The 15,169-nt window shown below is 37.4% G+C and overlaps 1 protein-coding gene and 1 pseudogene across 1 annotated transcript in view; both read right to left on the bottom strand.

Moving 5' to 3' along the window:
* Window positions 1-15,169, bottom strand: part of TMOD3 (tropomodulin 3) — an 86,103-nt gene that overhangs the window by 24,603 nt on the left and 46,331 nt on the right. The window contains exon 4 of the mRNA XM_012442273.2: window positions 665-787. Within this exon, the coding sequence (XP_012297696.1) occupies window positions 665-787 (123 nt within the window). The remainder of the gene's footprint in view (window positions 1-664; window positions 788-15,169) is intronic.
* On the bottom strand, window positions 12,492-14,267 carry LOC105710039 (SERPINE1 mRNA-binding protein 1-like; annotated as a pseudogene).

The following is a 15,169-nucleotide window of genomic DNA, read 5'->3' as shown; positions in this document are numbered from 1 at the left end:
CCCCATGCATCACACTTTTCTATCTAGGACAATAGGTTGTACATGGTAGGGTGGAGAAGATACTGGTCTAGATAAGAAATTGGCAATAATGACAATAATAGGGTTTAGGGTATTGTTATGTATTTCTTGAAAATTAGTAATATTGATAATAAAATGTCAACAAAACCAAGTTTGACTAGCTTTTATACTGTTTAGTATTAGAGGTTTGGAGTACTTCATATACACTTCAGAAAAGTTGAAAAAGTGGTGAGTATAGCTCAGAACTGACTGTTCCAATCTACTTTCTAGTTACGCATCTCTCCGTCTTCTGATAAAGTGGTCATCAGCAGATGACTCTGAAGACTCTTTTCCAATGCTCAGGTGGGACAGCTGATAGCTGAGCACCAGCTGATAGAAGATTTTAGAAGGACTTTCAAATATGACAACATGGGAAAAGATGTCAAAAAATACAATACGTTCTCAATATAAACATTTCACTATTGAGAGTAATGAAACTCTTTATGTCAGCTTTATCATGTAAAATATAAAGCCAAATATGTGGTTACTGATTCAATAGCACTTGCTAGGAAAAGCAAACATCTGTATAATGTATACATAGGTATGTGCTGGTATTTCCCCTCTCCAACCCACACTTATTCGCAAATTAACTTGTTTTAGGTGATACCTGCGAGGTCGCACAATTCTGTATCTGAAGCACTTGTCAAAGCTTCTTCTAATTCTGGATCAAGAGATACTTTTTCTTCTGTAAAAGTCTGTACAGGTTTCTGTTTGGGGATAAATATTTTCCCTGTAAAATAAAGCACTTTGTTAATTCTATTACTACTGCTATTAACGAATTACCATTTTATCCTTGTAACCAAAGTATGTACAGTTTAAGTTAAAGGAAAAGATGAACATCATCAGTAATTATGTTTTATCGCTGACATAGAATTTTATGTTTCCAGGGTAATATTTTGGCTGTAAAAGTTGGAAAGAAAAGGTCAACTGAGAAATTTTTCATTTGTGGATATAAAAATTGGCTCTTTTTAGTGTAACTGTGAGTCGCTTTACAAATACCAAATCAGTCCATAAAAGAAATAAACAAAACCTATAAAACTTCAAAGAGATTTTTAAAAAAAACAATCCAATTTCTTATTATTAAGCAACAAACTATTACTGTCACTTGGGGGATGGCAAAGACAATTATGATTCCAGAAATTCAAATTCTGACTGCAAATAAATTTCTATGTCCTGAGTGGTATTCAGAAATTTTTGGTCATTATTCCTCTAAGCCTCAATGTACACTAACAAGCTTAGCTGTTAAGAAACTAGTTACTCTAGAAACCTAAAGACTTTATCATATGCAAATCATGTTTATGACCATATGTTCTATGCAAGATTGAAAATATAAAGGGAATGGAAAAACAATAATTATAAATGCAGCACTAGCTAACTAAACAAGATGTACTCACACAATCAGGGTTATTAAACTTGCATAGAACAGAATACCCAGTTGAAGCTGCTTTAAACTGGTGCTTCAAAAGCTCTCATGTGCATCATCTTAGTCACCACAGGATCTTATTAACGTATAGATGCTAGAGCTGGGCATGGTGGCTCAGGCCTGTAATTCCAGCACTTTGGGAGACCAAGGCGGGTGGATCACCTGAGGTCGAGAGTTTGAGACTAACCTGACCAACATGGAGAAATCCCGTCTCTACTAAAAATACAAAAATTGGCCAGGCATGGTGGCACATGCCTGTAATCCCAGCTACATGGGAGGCTGAGGCAGAAGAATCACTTGAACCTGGGAGGTGGAGGTTGTGCCATTGCACTCCACCCTAAGCAACAAGAGTGAGACTCTGTCTCAAAAAAATAAAAAATCAAATCAAAATAAATAAATAAATAAAGTATAGATGCTGATGCAGCAGGTCTGAGTGAGGTCTGAGATTCTGCATTTCTAACCAAACTCTCAGATGATGCTGATCCACAGACCACTCTTAAAGCACAAAAGATCCAACAATATGAAGTCTTATTATCTCAATAAGCCCACAGGAAGGTAGTCCTAGGGTTGGTTTAACAGTGCACTGTTGACATCAAAAATCCAGGCTCCTCGGCCAGGCACAGTGGCTCATGCCTCTAATTCTAGCACTTTGGGAGGCCAAAGTGGGCGGATCACGAGGTCAGGAAATTGGGACCATCCTGGCTAACACGGTGAAACCCCGTCTCTAATAAAAATACAAAAAATTAGCCAGGCATGGTAGCACGCACCTGTAGTCCCAGCTACTCAAGAGGCTGAGGCAGGAGAATTGCTTGAACCCAGGAGGCTGAGGTTGTAGTCAGCCAAAATCACACCACTACACTCTAGCCTGGGTGACAGAGTGAGACTCCATCTCAAAAAAAAAAAAAAAAAAAATCCAGGTTCCTTTGTATTTTCCTTTGGCCATTCTCAGTGTGGAAGCCTTTGTTCTTAGGTCTTCACAGTCTCAAGATGACCTCTGTAGCACCAAGCATCATGTCCCCACACAATAAGGCCAGAACAGGAAGGCCTGCTTTCTCAATTGCCAACTAACCAACCTTCCTTCTTTTCTCTATCCCTCCCTCCCTCCCTCCCTCCCCTCCTCTCTCCTCTCTCTTTCCTTTCTTTTCTTTCTTTCTTTCTCTTTTCTTTTCTCTCTTTCTCTCTCTCTTTTCAGCTTAGTCAAGTGAGGCAGTAGAGTAGAGATGCAACAAACAAATCTGTAACTGGTTGTGATCAATTAGCTGTAAACACCACTGCACTTGGACCAGCCTCAATTGCCAACTTTTACAAGAAAACCTGCCCTGCAGACTTTTCCTCTGGTCTATGCCCCAGTTGCAAGGATGGCTAGGAAAGCAAGCATCTGTGAATGGTCACTAAATGGGCAACTAAAGTGTTTGTCCAAAACTGAAACCAAATGAAGAACTTCTATATTCCCTTAATTCCCTGAACATTTCACTATAGCTACACTTAGACATTCTGCACGTTTGCCTTTTGCATGCTTTTCAAGGGGATGCTCTATGTTCTGTTCATCCCTGTATCCTTGCCTAGAACACAACAGCAAGCCAATTTGTTGAATAAACAATCTGATTATCACCTTCAGTCCAACAGCCCCATTTTATAAAATGTAATTTTTAAACACATGGGTTCAAAGTCACACAGCAGAGCTAACACTAGAACACAGGTTGCCAAACTCTTAAGGCCAGGGCTTCAGTGCTTTTTCCAATTAACTGGTGGCTTACAAACTTGATTTTTTTTTTTTTTTTTTTTTTTTTTTTAAGTAACAGACATCCACCCCACCCCCACTCCCAACAAACAAAGGCCCACCTATATGGTAGTATGTATAACTGATCTTAGTCAGTACCAAATTTTGGAATTCTGGTGACTGGATAATCTTTTATTACTGGTTCACAGGTAAAGAGAAACCCAAATCATTATGTCCTAATAATTCCATATTTTTCATAGTAGTTGACATTACAATTAAAGTGGCATACAGTTCAGGGGGGCAAAACTTTAATTGCCATTTCAGGATAGTTAACATTTTCCTGAGCTCAATCTACCTGTATTTTCAACTGTGTACAGCAGTAGTTCTAAAAGTTACATGTACAGTGGCTTCACTGTGAGAGCTTTAAAAAATTCTCATGTCCAAGCCCCATCCCAGAGATTCTGATTTAGTTAATCTGGTGTGCTGCATGGGCAGCTGAATTTTTTAAAGCTCTCCAGGGATTCTGATGCATAGCAGCCAAGGTTGAGAGTGGCTGCATTATGGTATTCACTGACTAAACAAAACTACACAAGCTACTTGCCACCAAAAATGATCAGTATGTGAGGTAATGTGTATGTCAAATTTAATTTATCCATTCCACAATGTGTTCATGTAAAAAAAATGTTATACACCATAAACAACACAATTTTTACTTGCTAATAAAAAAAAATACACAAGCTATCAAATAGCTGCCCATGTCTTATTTGAGGGACCAATGGAATCTAAAGCATCATAAAAATCTAACATGTTTATTTTTTATAATCCTTATCCACATTCCTTAAGAGGCATTATTCATATCTAATGTACCCCCATACAAAAATTTTTGCTAATGCTTACAAATACAAAATGAATCGCAGCAGAAAAAACAATAAGGCAAAACAAAATAAAACTCCCAAGGACCTATAAAATTCTTCTGTCATATAGAATTTTGCTCTATTTTATACCACTCTGACATAGTTTGGCACCTCTTCTGGCACTCCTCTTTATATAATTTTTCTGTATGTAGAGATTTTTGCTATAGAGGTAGTTGGCCTGTACAATATTAGGTTTTTTAAAATACAAAAAGTGGGCCGGGAGCGGTGGCTCACGCCTATAATCCCAGCACTTTGGGAGGCCAAGGTGGGTGGATCACGAGGTCAAGAGATCGAGACCATCCTGGTCAACAAGGTGAAACCCCGTCTCTACTAAAAATATAAAAATTAGCTGGGCATGGTGGCACACGCCTGTAGTCCCAGTTACTCGGGAGGCTGAGGCAGGAGATTTGCTTGAACCCAGGAGGCGGAGGTTGCAGTGAGCCAAGATCGCGCCATTGCACTCCAGCCTGGGTAACAAGAGCGAAACTCCGTCTCAAAAATAAAATAAAATAAAATAAAATAAAATACAAAAAGTGATTACTTCATATTTTCCTCTAGGTTAGTTGAACACCAATACACTGTAAAAAGTTATCTTTTAATGCATATATACAAAGTGTAGTTATAAACTAGAAGTAAATAAATTAATTTTCTAAGAAAGAATAAACTAGTAAGGACCTAAGTTTAGTATTATGAATACAAAATCTAAGGGACTCTCAGCAAATTGATTTATATATTTATACAACCCCTTTCAAAATCTCAGGTAGTTTTTTAATAGAAAGTGGCAAGCTGATCCTAAAATTCATATGGAAACACAGAATAGCCAAGAATACAGTTGTAAGACACTTCCCAATGTGAAAATTTAATGCAAAGCTACTATAATTAGAACGGTGTTGGTGCACTAGGAAAGACATTTAGAGCAATGGAATATAACCAAAAATCCAGACACAAACCCTTATACTTATGGTCAATCGATTTTCTACAGGAATACCAAAACAATTCAATGGAGAAACAACACTGTTGCAACAAACAGTTGTACTAAGACAACTGCACAGTCACATGCAAGGTTTTTTTTGTTTTCTTGGGACAGAGTCTCACTCCGTCACCCAGGCTGGCATGGAGTGGTGCAATCTCAACTCACTGCAACCTCTACCTCCTAGGTTCAGGTGATTCTTGTGCCTCAGCCTCCTGAGTAGCTGGGACTACTAGTAGATAGGGTTTTGCCATGTTGGTAAGGCTGGTCTTAAACTCCTGACCTCAAGTGATCTACCTACCTTGGCCTCCCAAAGTGTTGGGATTACAGGTGTGAGCCACCACTCCTGGCCCACATATGCAAAGTTGAACCCTTACCTCACACTATACTCAAAATAGATTGTAAACCTAAATCTAAGGACTAAACTATAAAACTCTTAAGAAAAAAACGTAAGATTGTATCTCTACGACCTTGAGTCAGGCAATGGTTTTTACATATGACACCAAAAGCATAAGTAACAAAAGAAACATAGATAAATTGTAGTACATCAAAATTAAAAACTTTTGTGGGGCAAATGATATCATCAAGAAAGTGAAAAGACAACCTACTGAACAGGAGAAATGTTTTTTGAACCATGTGTCTGGCAAGAAATTTTTATCCAGCATATATAAGGAATGCTTGCCAACCAATAATAAAAGGATAACCCAGTTTAAAAGTAAGCAAAGATTTGAAGAGACATTTCTATCAAGAAAATGTATAGCTGGGCATGGTGGTACACATTTGTAATCTCAGCTACTTGGTCGGCTGAGGTAGCACAACTGTCTGAGGAGTTCGAGTCCAGCCTGGGCAGCATAGCAAGACATTTCCAAAAAACATACAAATATACAGTAGTCTAACAGTACATGAAAAAATACTCAGTATCATTAGTTATTAGGGAATGCAAAGCAAAACCACAATGTGATATTACTTCACACCCACTAAGATGGCTATAATAAAACAGACAAGTGTTGGCAAGCATGTGGAGAAATTTCAACCCTGGTACATTACTGGTGATAACGTACAATACTGCAGCCACTTTGGAAAACAGTTTGGCAGTTTGTCAATTTGCTAAAAAATAGTTACCTTATGATCCAGCAAGTCTATTCCTAGGCATACACCCAAGAGAAATAAAAACACACAACAACTTGTATAAAATGTTCATAGCAGCATGTTCACAATAGCTGAAAAGTGGCAAATGTCCATTAACTGAGAGACAGATAAGCAAAATATGGTATCCATACAATGGAATACTATTCAGCCATAAAAAAGAATGAAGTATCGACGCACACTGTAACAAGATGAAACTCCAAAACTTTGTGCTACCTGAAAGAAGCCAGCCACAAATACATATTGTATGATTCTGTTTGTAAGAAATATCCAGACTAGGCAAATCCAGAAGGACGGAAAGTTGCTTAGTGGTTGTCTAGGGCTAGGAAATGGAATGGGATGGATATTTACTGCTAATGCGCACCGGGGTTCTTTCTGGGGTTATGAAAATGTTCTAAACTCAAGTTTGTGATGACGGTTTCATAATTCTATCAATGTACTAACAACTTTTGAATTACATGCCTCAAATGGATAAATTTTATGATATGGGAATTGTATCACCTTTACTAATAAAGATGTTTACAAAAACCACTAAGGTAGTGATGTATTAGTATGGGTTTTTTGGTCTTCAGTAAATTTTTATTTGGCTCCCTGAAATGTAAAGATAAAAAAAAGATAATTTTCTGAGACAAAATGAGCCAGATAAAGTATATTTGTATTTCTTAGTCAAAATCAGCTGTTTCCTGAAAAACACACAATTAGCAAACTGCTGGAATAATTTCATGACATAAAATGCTTTTCTAAACATTTATTAATTTAAATCAGTCTTTTATCAATAGCAATTAGATTTTAAAATCTTAGTGACTACGAGATGTTGATAAATTCAATAGATCTCCTTTATAATGGTTAGTTTGATTTGTACTCTCAATGTCATGCAGAATGAATGAAATGTCAGGCTTTTATTAGATATAGAGGTATTACATAAGGCTTTTATTGGCTGCAGAGGTATTACATAAGGTATGTGTTTTTGCAGACAGAAAAAAGCACAGCAGATTTGATAGTGGTTTTATCTAAAACCATTTATTAATAAACATTAATAAATGTATTTACCTTATTATGATCATCCAGATTTTTATGTGCTTTTTTCACATCATGTATTATATTCTTACAGAAATTTCAATCTCATTCTGATAAAACGATTAAATATGTAAAGGCACTGGTATATAATAAACATAATAGACACACATTAATTCCTTATTCTTGTTGCTCCTAGAATTTCGTGTGTGTGTGTGTGTGTGTGTGTGTGTGTGTGTGTGTGATTTCCTAAACAAACTAGCAACCCAGGAAGACTAAAGACCACATAGTCCCAAGTATCTCTGTCAGTGGTTCTTAAACTCAGAGAATGAGGATTAGTTAGTCATGAATACGTTTTAAAAAGCTCCAGAGGTAATTCTAACTCTTACTTACTTAAGTTGATAATCATCACTAATCTGTATAATGACAGTCCCTAAAAGAAGAGAATGAGTTATCCTGAATTGATCTAATTTTATTTTTCCTCCGCTTGAAATAGGGACAAAAATAAAAAAATCCAGATTTATGACTTTTACTACTTCTATTTTTTACAATAACATAATGTCTCAGGAAACAGTTTTAATCTAAATGACTATAATTTCCTTAAGACAGCAAAATCCAAAACTCAAATTTTAAAAAAATCTAAATTGTAATTCTTTATTTGTAGCAAACTATAAAAATAAACAATGATTAGACCAGAAAAAAAAAACTCTGGGTTAAGTATGAAACGGTACATCCCCCACCCCCAAGTTAAACAACACGAACAAAAATAAGGCTGACTCTTGGTTGCCAAGGGTGTTAAAACAGTTCAGTAATGTTTCTGCAACTACAAAACAGCAGCTAAGGAAATGGAAGACACTGAGATAAGAATTCATATAATAGTTATTTAAATGTATGGCATTTATCCAAACCCATGTTTGTGCCAAGAAAAAAAAAAAAAAAGGAATATCCTGTGCCAAGATCCTTGTTATTGTCACAAAATCAGTAAGAAATGAATGTGATCCATGTTAACAATTCCATTGCCAGGACCTTTCTTCTGCTCATCTCTTTTGCTCTGATAACAAGTTACAGCTACAACAAATGCTATGAATTATCTTAGTCATAGCTCCCACCCTTGTTGAGTATATAAAAAATGTAATAACAAGAAACAGAGACGGCTCTTGGTTACTTCATTCCTACAGAGTTGAAAGGCCCTACCTAACTTTACTGTTTGTTTATAAACTGCCTTGTTCCAGAAAAGACTGAAGGACCCTACAAGAGGCTTTGGGATATATTGTTTGACAAGCAGCACACAAGCCTCAAACCAATCAAACTAAAGGATGAGGGGATAGAGCCTAGAAAGACATTTTTGTTTTGATCCAGTGATACAGACAGTACCCGCATGATGCTGCAATATGGTCACCAATAAATGCTTAGTCAACAAATGTTTAGTGAGTTTGTGTATACTAGAAAATAACTAGAAAGACACCATAAGGAAAACAAAATAAGAGATCCTTCATTTTGTGCTGGGCGCAGTGTCTCACACCTGTAATTCCAGCTACTCAGGAGGCTGAGGTAGGTGGGAGGATAACTTGAGGCCAAGCATTTGAGACCAACATAGCAAGACCCGCCTCTAAAAAGAATTTTAAAAATTAGTCAGGTTGTGGTAGCACATGCCTGTAGTCTTAGCTACTCAGGAGGGTGAGGCAGAAGAATTGCTTGAGCTCATGAGTTTGAGGCTGCAGTGAGCTGTGATCGTGCCACTGCACTCCAGCCTGGGCAACAGAGTGAGATCCTGTCTCTTACAAACAACAACAAAGAACAGACAGGACAAACAGAAAAGATATACCATGCTAACTAATCAAAAGAAAGAAAGACAGGCTCTAATAACATAGGCAAAGTAGGTTTTATAGCAAAGCATGTAACCAGAGATAAAGGTCATTTCATAATAACAAAAGGGACAATTCATCATAGGGCCATAACAATCCTAAAAACAAGTAGCAACAAAGCCTCATAGTGCAAGATTCTGAAACAATTAAAAACAGTACTTATGGTATGTAAATCATATAGAGAAATGCTGGAGGAAAAGAACTATCCAGAGTGGGTGTAGTTATCCAGGAAAGGTTCCCCATAAAACTGGGTCTTAACATGAGTAAGAAGCCATCCATCTGGCTAACTCCTTACCCTAAAGGAGTTAACAGTGAATCATTCAAATGATATAGTATCACCAGTCTGAAAAGGAGATGGCAGCATCCGAATGACTAATTTAAGCAGCCCGTTTCAAATATCAGCCTTGGTGCCTGGGAAGATCACTTTTCAGATGTCTATAAGGGACATTTAGGATTCCTAAAATATGATTACAAAAATAAGAGCCAGTTTTTATCCTGGACTTAGCAGAAACCAATTCCCCACTGGTGGTTATGTAAGCCATTGATATAGGCAGGTTTATAACCATGATCTTTCTGGTTTACTAAGGGATCAGCTATGTCTTTTCTCCAAGAAAAATCATATACTCAGAAAGGTAAGAAACAGGTTTTCTGATAAGCTAACATAACTGTGAATAAATAACTTGGATAGTATATGGAAGTCCTTAGTTGAAAGTAACCGGGTTAAATTTACCTTTAGAAAAGCAGGGAGGGGCATGTGGAATTCTTGAGAAAGAACACAAGGGCATTCCATTCTCAGGACAGGAAAAGAGAAAACAAAAAAGCATAAATGGCTGTACTCCAAGGCTGAGCAGGAAGAAAAGGGGTGTGGTGCAAGGAAGGGAGGAGCCCATACCGGGTGAATCAGCAGCTCAAACAGAATTAGAATGCACACCTCTATATGGGATATAAGGTGCAGCCGTGGCTCTGGTTGATCCAAGAAATAACACAGGGAAAACAATTCCTAGTCTAGGTAAAGGCGGAGCATGATACCAGCAATAGGGAGGAGGAGTCCCCAGCAAACAAAATGACAGGTAGTAAAAAATAGTGAAGACTGGTACATAGTATTTTTCCAAGTGATAAATTCATGGCAAGGTTCTTATCTATACTTGAAACAGAATTTGCATGCTACATAAAAACATGATGAGAACTAACAATCAGCACTAAGAATATTCACTATTTTCCAAACAAGAATGAGCTGGATGAATACTCTCTTTCACCCTTATGCTGGCCTATGTCTCAGTTATATATTTTGCAAAATTTTGAGGAAGAGATAAAAAGGCACATGTACCTTTCCAACATTTTAACATTATATCTTTAAGTAAAAGGAACATATATGGAAAATATGTGCCAGAGCGCAGTGGCTCATGCCTGTAATCCCAGCGATTTGGGGGCTGAGGCAAATGGAATTGCTTAAGCCCAGGAGTTTGAGACCAGCCTGGGCAACATGGCAAAACCCTGTCTCTACTTTTTTTTTTTTATTAAAAAGAAAATATGTTATTGTTTTATTTTATTTTTTTGAGATGGAGTTTTGCTTTTGTTGCCCAGGCTGGAGTGCAGTGGTGTGAGTGATCTCAGCTCACTGCAACTTCCAACTCCCAGGTTCAAGTGATTCTTCTGCCTCAGCCTCCCAAGTAGCTGAGGTTATAGGCACATGCCACCACGCATGGCTAATTTTTGTATTTTTAGTAGGGATGAGATTTTACCATATTGGCCAGCCTGGTCTGGAACTCCTGACCTCAGGCGATCCACCCACCTAGGCCTCTCAAAGTGCTGAGATTACAGGCATGAGCTACCGCACCCAGCCGTTTTAATTTTTTTAACAGACAATAAGAAGAGGTAGATTGTTTTAATTTTCTTAAACATTCAGCTTCTCAACATTTTGAACATGGTAGACTCATAAGAAGGAAATTTCCATTAATCTTTGTCAAGATTATCTGATATCATGATACCATTCCTATAGAGCTTATTAGATTAGGTGAATTTAACACGTGTATATTGTGGGTTCTACTGTAAATAATGTACTTATAAACAATCCTTAACACATCTTTTGTCAGTTTACCCTTACTAGCTAATGTCTTTTTGCTGTTAATAAAATAATACTATTACAAGTAGAACATTCACTAGTACAGGACAAAATATTCCCCCAAATGCATGTAAGACAGAAGGCCTTTGCTTCACTTAATTAGGATTATTTTCTTCTTCTCATACATTGATATGCTTCCAATTTGGTAAAACATATAAACAATCATTTCACAAATCATGAGATGAAATTATTAACGCATCTACATATAATAACTCTCAAGTGTCCTTAGTCTATCAGGTTTCTAAAAAACATTTTTTAGTAATCTAGAAATATAAAATTTGGCATGAATATATAGTTTTTTCTTGATCAAAAGGAAAAACCCTAAAATGTACAACTTTTAATTTTATGAGGATTCCTTCCCGTCCTGGCCAGTTATATATAATTTTGGCTCCAGAAACAGAGTGTGCCTTTAAGTGAAAAAATGACAAGTATAATTAATTGTAAGTCTCAGAATATGAGAAAATAGTCAAGTCTAATGATAGGTAAGTAATGCTTTTAGTGGTTCCTAAGTTTTCACTTTATTTATTTATTTAATTTTATTTTATTTTACAGAAAAGTTTAAATATTATACATTGGCCAGATCAACGTATTCCACCCAACCTGGTGGAGGGGAAAAACCGATACCTATAAAACTACTTCACTTGACAGGATGTGTCTACCAACAATAAGTAGCTTAAACAACTTTCACCAATAAGATGTTTAGTTTAGATTTTAAAATGGAAAAGTCATGCATTTAAAAAGTAAATATAGTTGAAAATGTAAGTCAGTTATAATTTGAACCTAATGAACCATGCAAGGAGCAAGGGTTAATAAACCAATGTGCTTTGAATTTGGTCAAGTACTGATATCTCTGTATATAAAGATTTAATTTATATATATATATATAAAACAGCTATCATGAGAAAAGAAAAAGATTTTTCCCCAAAAATGAAAATATTAAAACTAAGTTAAGATACATACAGTTAGTATTCCACACAGCACAAATTTTGACAAATCAAAGTTTAACATGTCCTAGTTGACTATATGTGAAAATGCAAAGCAGCTATTAAAACCAGTATGTCCAATATTTAAAACCAGTTTGTAATTGAGGGAACTTCTAAATCCTTAATTAAAAAACACAAATGAAGTGAAAGCTTTAAACTGGTATACACTGTTCACACCTATATTTCAAGTTTGGAAATGCATTGTATTGTTAATAGCAATACAAAAGTATTCATGAAGAATGCATAATCTCCGAAAATTATGACAACATCCCTGCTATCAATACATTCCTAAATACAAAACTGAGTACCGTATTTGTTACTTCTGTGTAGCAAGATAAGTTAATTTTTAAAACAGATAAAATTCAGTCTTTAGGTGTGAATGGTATAAATGATAGTCTTTTTATTTTTTCTTTTTTTAATTTCTCAGTCACCTGGAATCTTTAAACATGCAAACGCTTTGAACAGAAGGGTTCACAAAGGAACCAGGGTTATCTTATGGTATCCAGTTAAGCCAGAGCTGGGAATGCCTCTGGGTCATCCACAATAGGAGCAGAAGCACTTGACTTGTCAGTCCTGCTGCCATGGTTTGGGTGCCCACCACACCCATGTTCACCTCGTCCTCCCCTGCCACCATGTCCTGGGTGGCCAAAGTCTCCAAAATTGATCTCCAGCTGAGATGTTACATCATTTGCTAGCTTCCAGAAAATGATGGTCCATAACCGATTCTTCAGCATGAGCCTCTTCACTCTTTGATTTCTGAAAAACAAATACCTTCTTCCACTGCCCATCAGGACCTTCACTTGGTTTTCGGATATTAAAGTCTCCTTTTGCCTGGTCCTTACGTTGAATGGCCTTCCACTCATCCATAGTCATCTCTTTCGGACTCTTCTCTTTCACCTCTTCAACTTCATTCTCCATATTTTCAGTGTCTGCCACTGGATGATGTTCTTCACCTTCAGGTGTTTCCTCAGTCCTATTTGATTGATTCAAGTCAATTAATTCATCTTTGACAGTTTCCCAGTTGTGAGATTCGCTACCTCTACATCTGTCCTCGTGTTTCAGGTCACTGTTACATGAAAAAGATCTATCACTTCCACTATACCTATCAAATTGACATTTGCCATGAGAACCAAATCCATCTCCTTGGCTGATTCCACATCCATGGCCCCCTCGACCTCTTCCAAGACCACCATAACCTTGAATAGGTCCATTAATAATCAGTCTATCAAGTGAAAATTTGCCTCCTTCACCCTTTTCTTCAAGTGGCTTTTCAAATCTTTGTTCATGAGGTGGTTGCCCTTCTGGTCTTCTATCAATTATTTTCCCTTCACCCTAAAGTTGTTGCTCAGGTCTTCTTCCAACTCATCTTATTCCTACTTTCTTAAGCACCACGGGTGGCTATGTCTCCTCTTCCTTGTCAACCACACCAACGATGAGGGGCAGTGGGTTCTTGCGGTCTTTCTGGGACTCCTTGCCCAGCTGTTTGCCTGCCATGTTGGAGTTGGTCTGGGCCGCAGCCTGAGCTGCGCTCTTGGCCCCAGGGCCCCCAACACTGCCCCTGCTGGCTTCTTTTTACTTGTTCTTCACTGCCTTCAGCACCTGGAAGGGGTCCAATTCATTGTCAAATAACTGGCCAAATCTGTTGGTGACCATGCAGCCAAAGCCTTCCTGTAAATGCCCAGGCATGATGGTGGCTCAGTGGCAGGTTCCTCCACGGATTGCTGTGGGCCGCCCCGAGCCAGGAGTGCCTGCTTCAGCTCTTCCCACGAGATCGAAGTTTTTGCTTTTAAAAAACTTAAGCAGTCGGCCAAGTACAGTGGCTCACGCCTATGATCCCAGCACTTTGGGAGGTCAAGGCGGGTAGATCACCTGAGGTCGGGAGTTCAAGACCAGCCTGACTAACATGGCAAAACCCCCTCTCTACTAAAAATACAAAAATTAGCCAGGTGTGGTGGCAGGCCACTGCACTCCAGACTAGGTGACAGAGTAAGACTCCATCTTCAAAAAAAAAAAAAAAAAAAGCAGTCATCTGATAGATCCTTTAAAATAATTAAGTTGTATGTCTTCTTTTGTAAAGTATCTGTTCATATCATTCGCCCATTTTTGAATGGGCTTGTTTGTTTTTTTCTTGTAAATCTTTTTTAGCTCGTTGTAAATTCTGGATATCAGCCCACTGGACAGGAAAAATGTGGCACATATACACCATGGAATATTATGCAGCCATTAAAAATGAGGAGTTCGCGTCCTTTGTAGGGACATGGATGAACCTGGAAACCATCATTCTCAGCAAACTGACACAAGAACACAAAACCAAACACCACATGTTCTCACTCATAGGAGGGTGTTGAACAAGGAGAACACATGGACACAAGGAGGGGAGCACTATACACGGGGGTCTGTTGCGGGGGAGTGGGGGGGACAGTGTGGGGGGGAGTTGGGGAGGGATAGCATGGGGAGAAATGCCAGATATGGGTGAGGGGGAGGGAGGCAGCAAATCACACTGCCATGAATGCACCTATGCAACAACTTTGCATGTTTTTCACATGTACCCCAAAACCTAAAATGCAATAAAAAAAAAAAAAAAAAAATTTTGACTTACCAATATAATGAAGATGAATGGAGAAGAAAAGGGTTATGTAGTAGATTTTAATTAAGGCAATTAACCAAGCATTAGAGGATGGGGAAAAATGAAAAATATTAAGGAGGAATATCTGTGCATTGTAGAAGATTGTGCAGAAAAAATGATGTACTCATAAGATACCTTTATATTTGTTGTTTATTAATATCAATAATCTCTTCAATTTTAAGGTTTACAAAGTGTTTTCCCTTGTTGCATCTCACCTTGTTCTCTCTGTAACTTTATAATAAAGTAGTTAATTGACCATTAAAAAAAATCCAAACTCAGATTCAAAAAAAAAATAAAATAAAATAAAATAATTAAGTTGTGACGAAAGC

This window comes from Aotus nancymaae, unplaced genomic scaffold, assembly GCF_030222135.1.
Source record: "Aotus nancymaae isolate 86718 unplaced genomic scaffold, 86718_ANA_hifiasm-v0.15.2.pri h1tg000062l, whole genome shotgun sequence".
Lineage (NCBI taxonomy): Eukaryota > Metazoa > Chordata > Mammalia > Primates > Aotidae > Aotus > Aotus nancymaae.
This window is presented reverse-complemented; position numbering and strand designations above follow the sequence as displayed.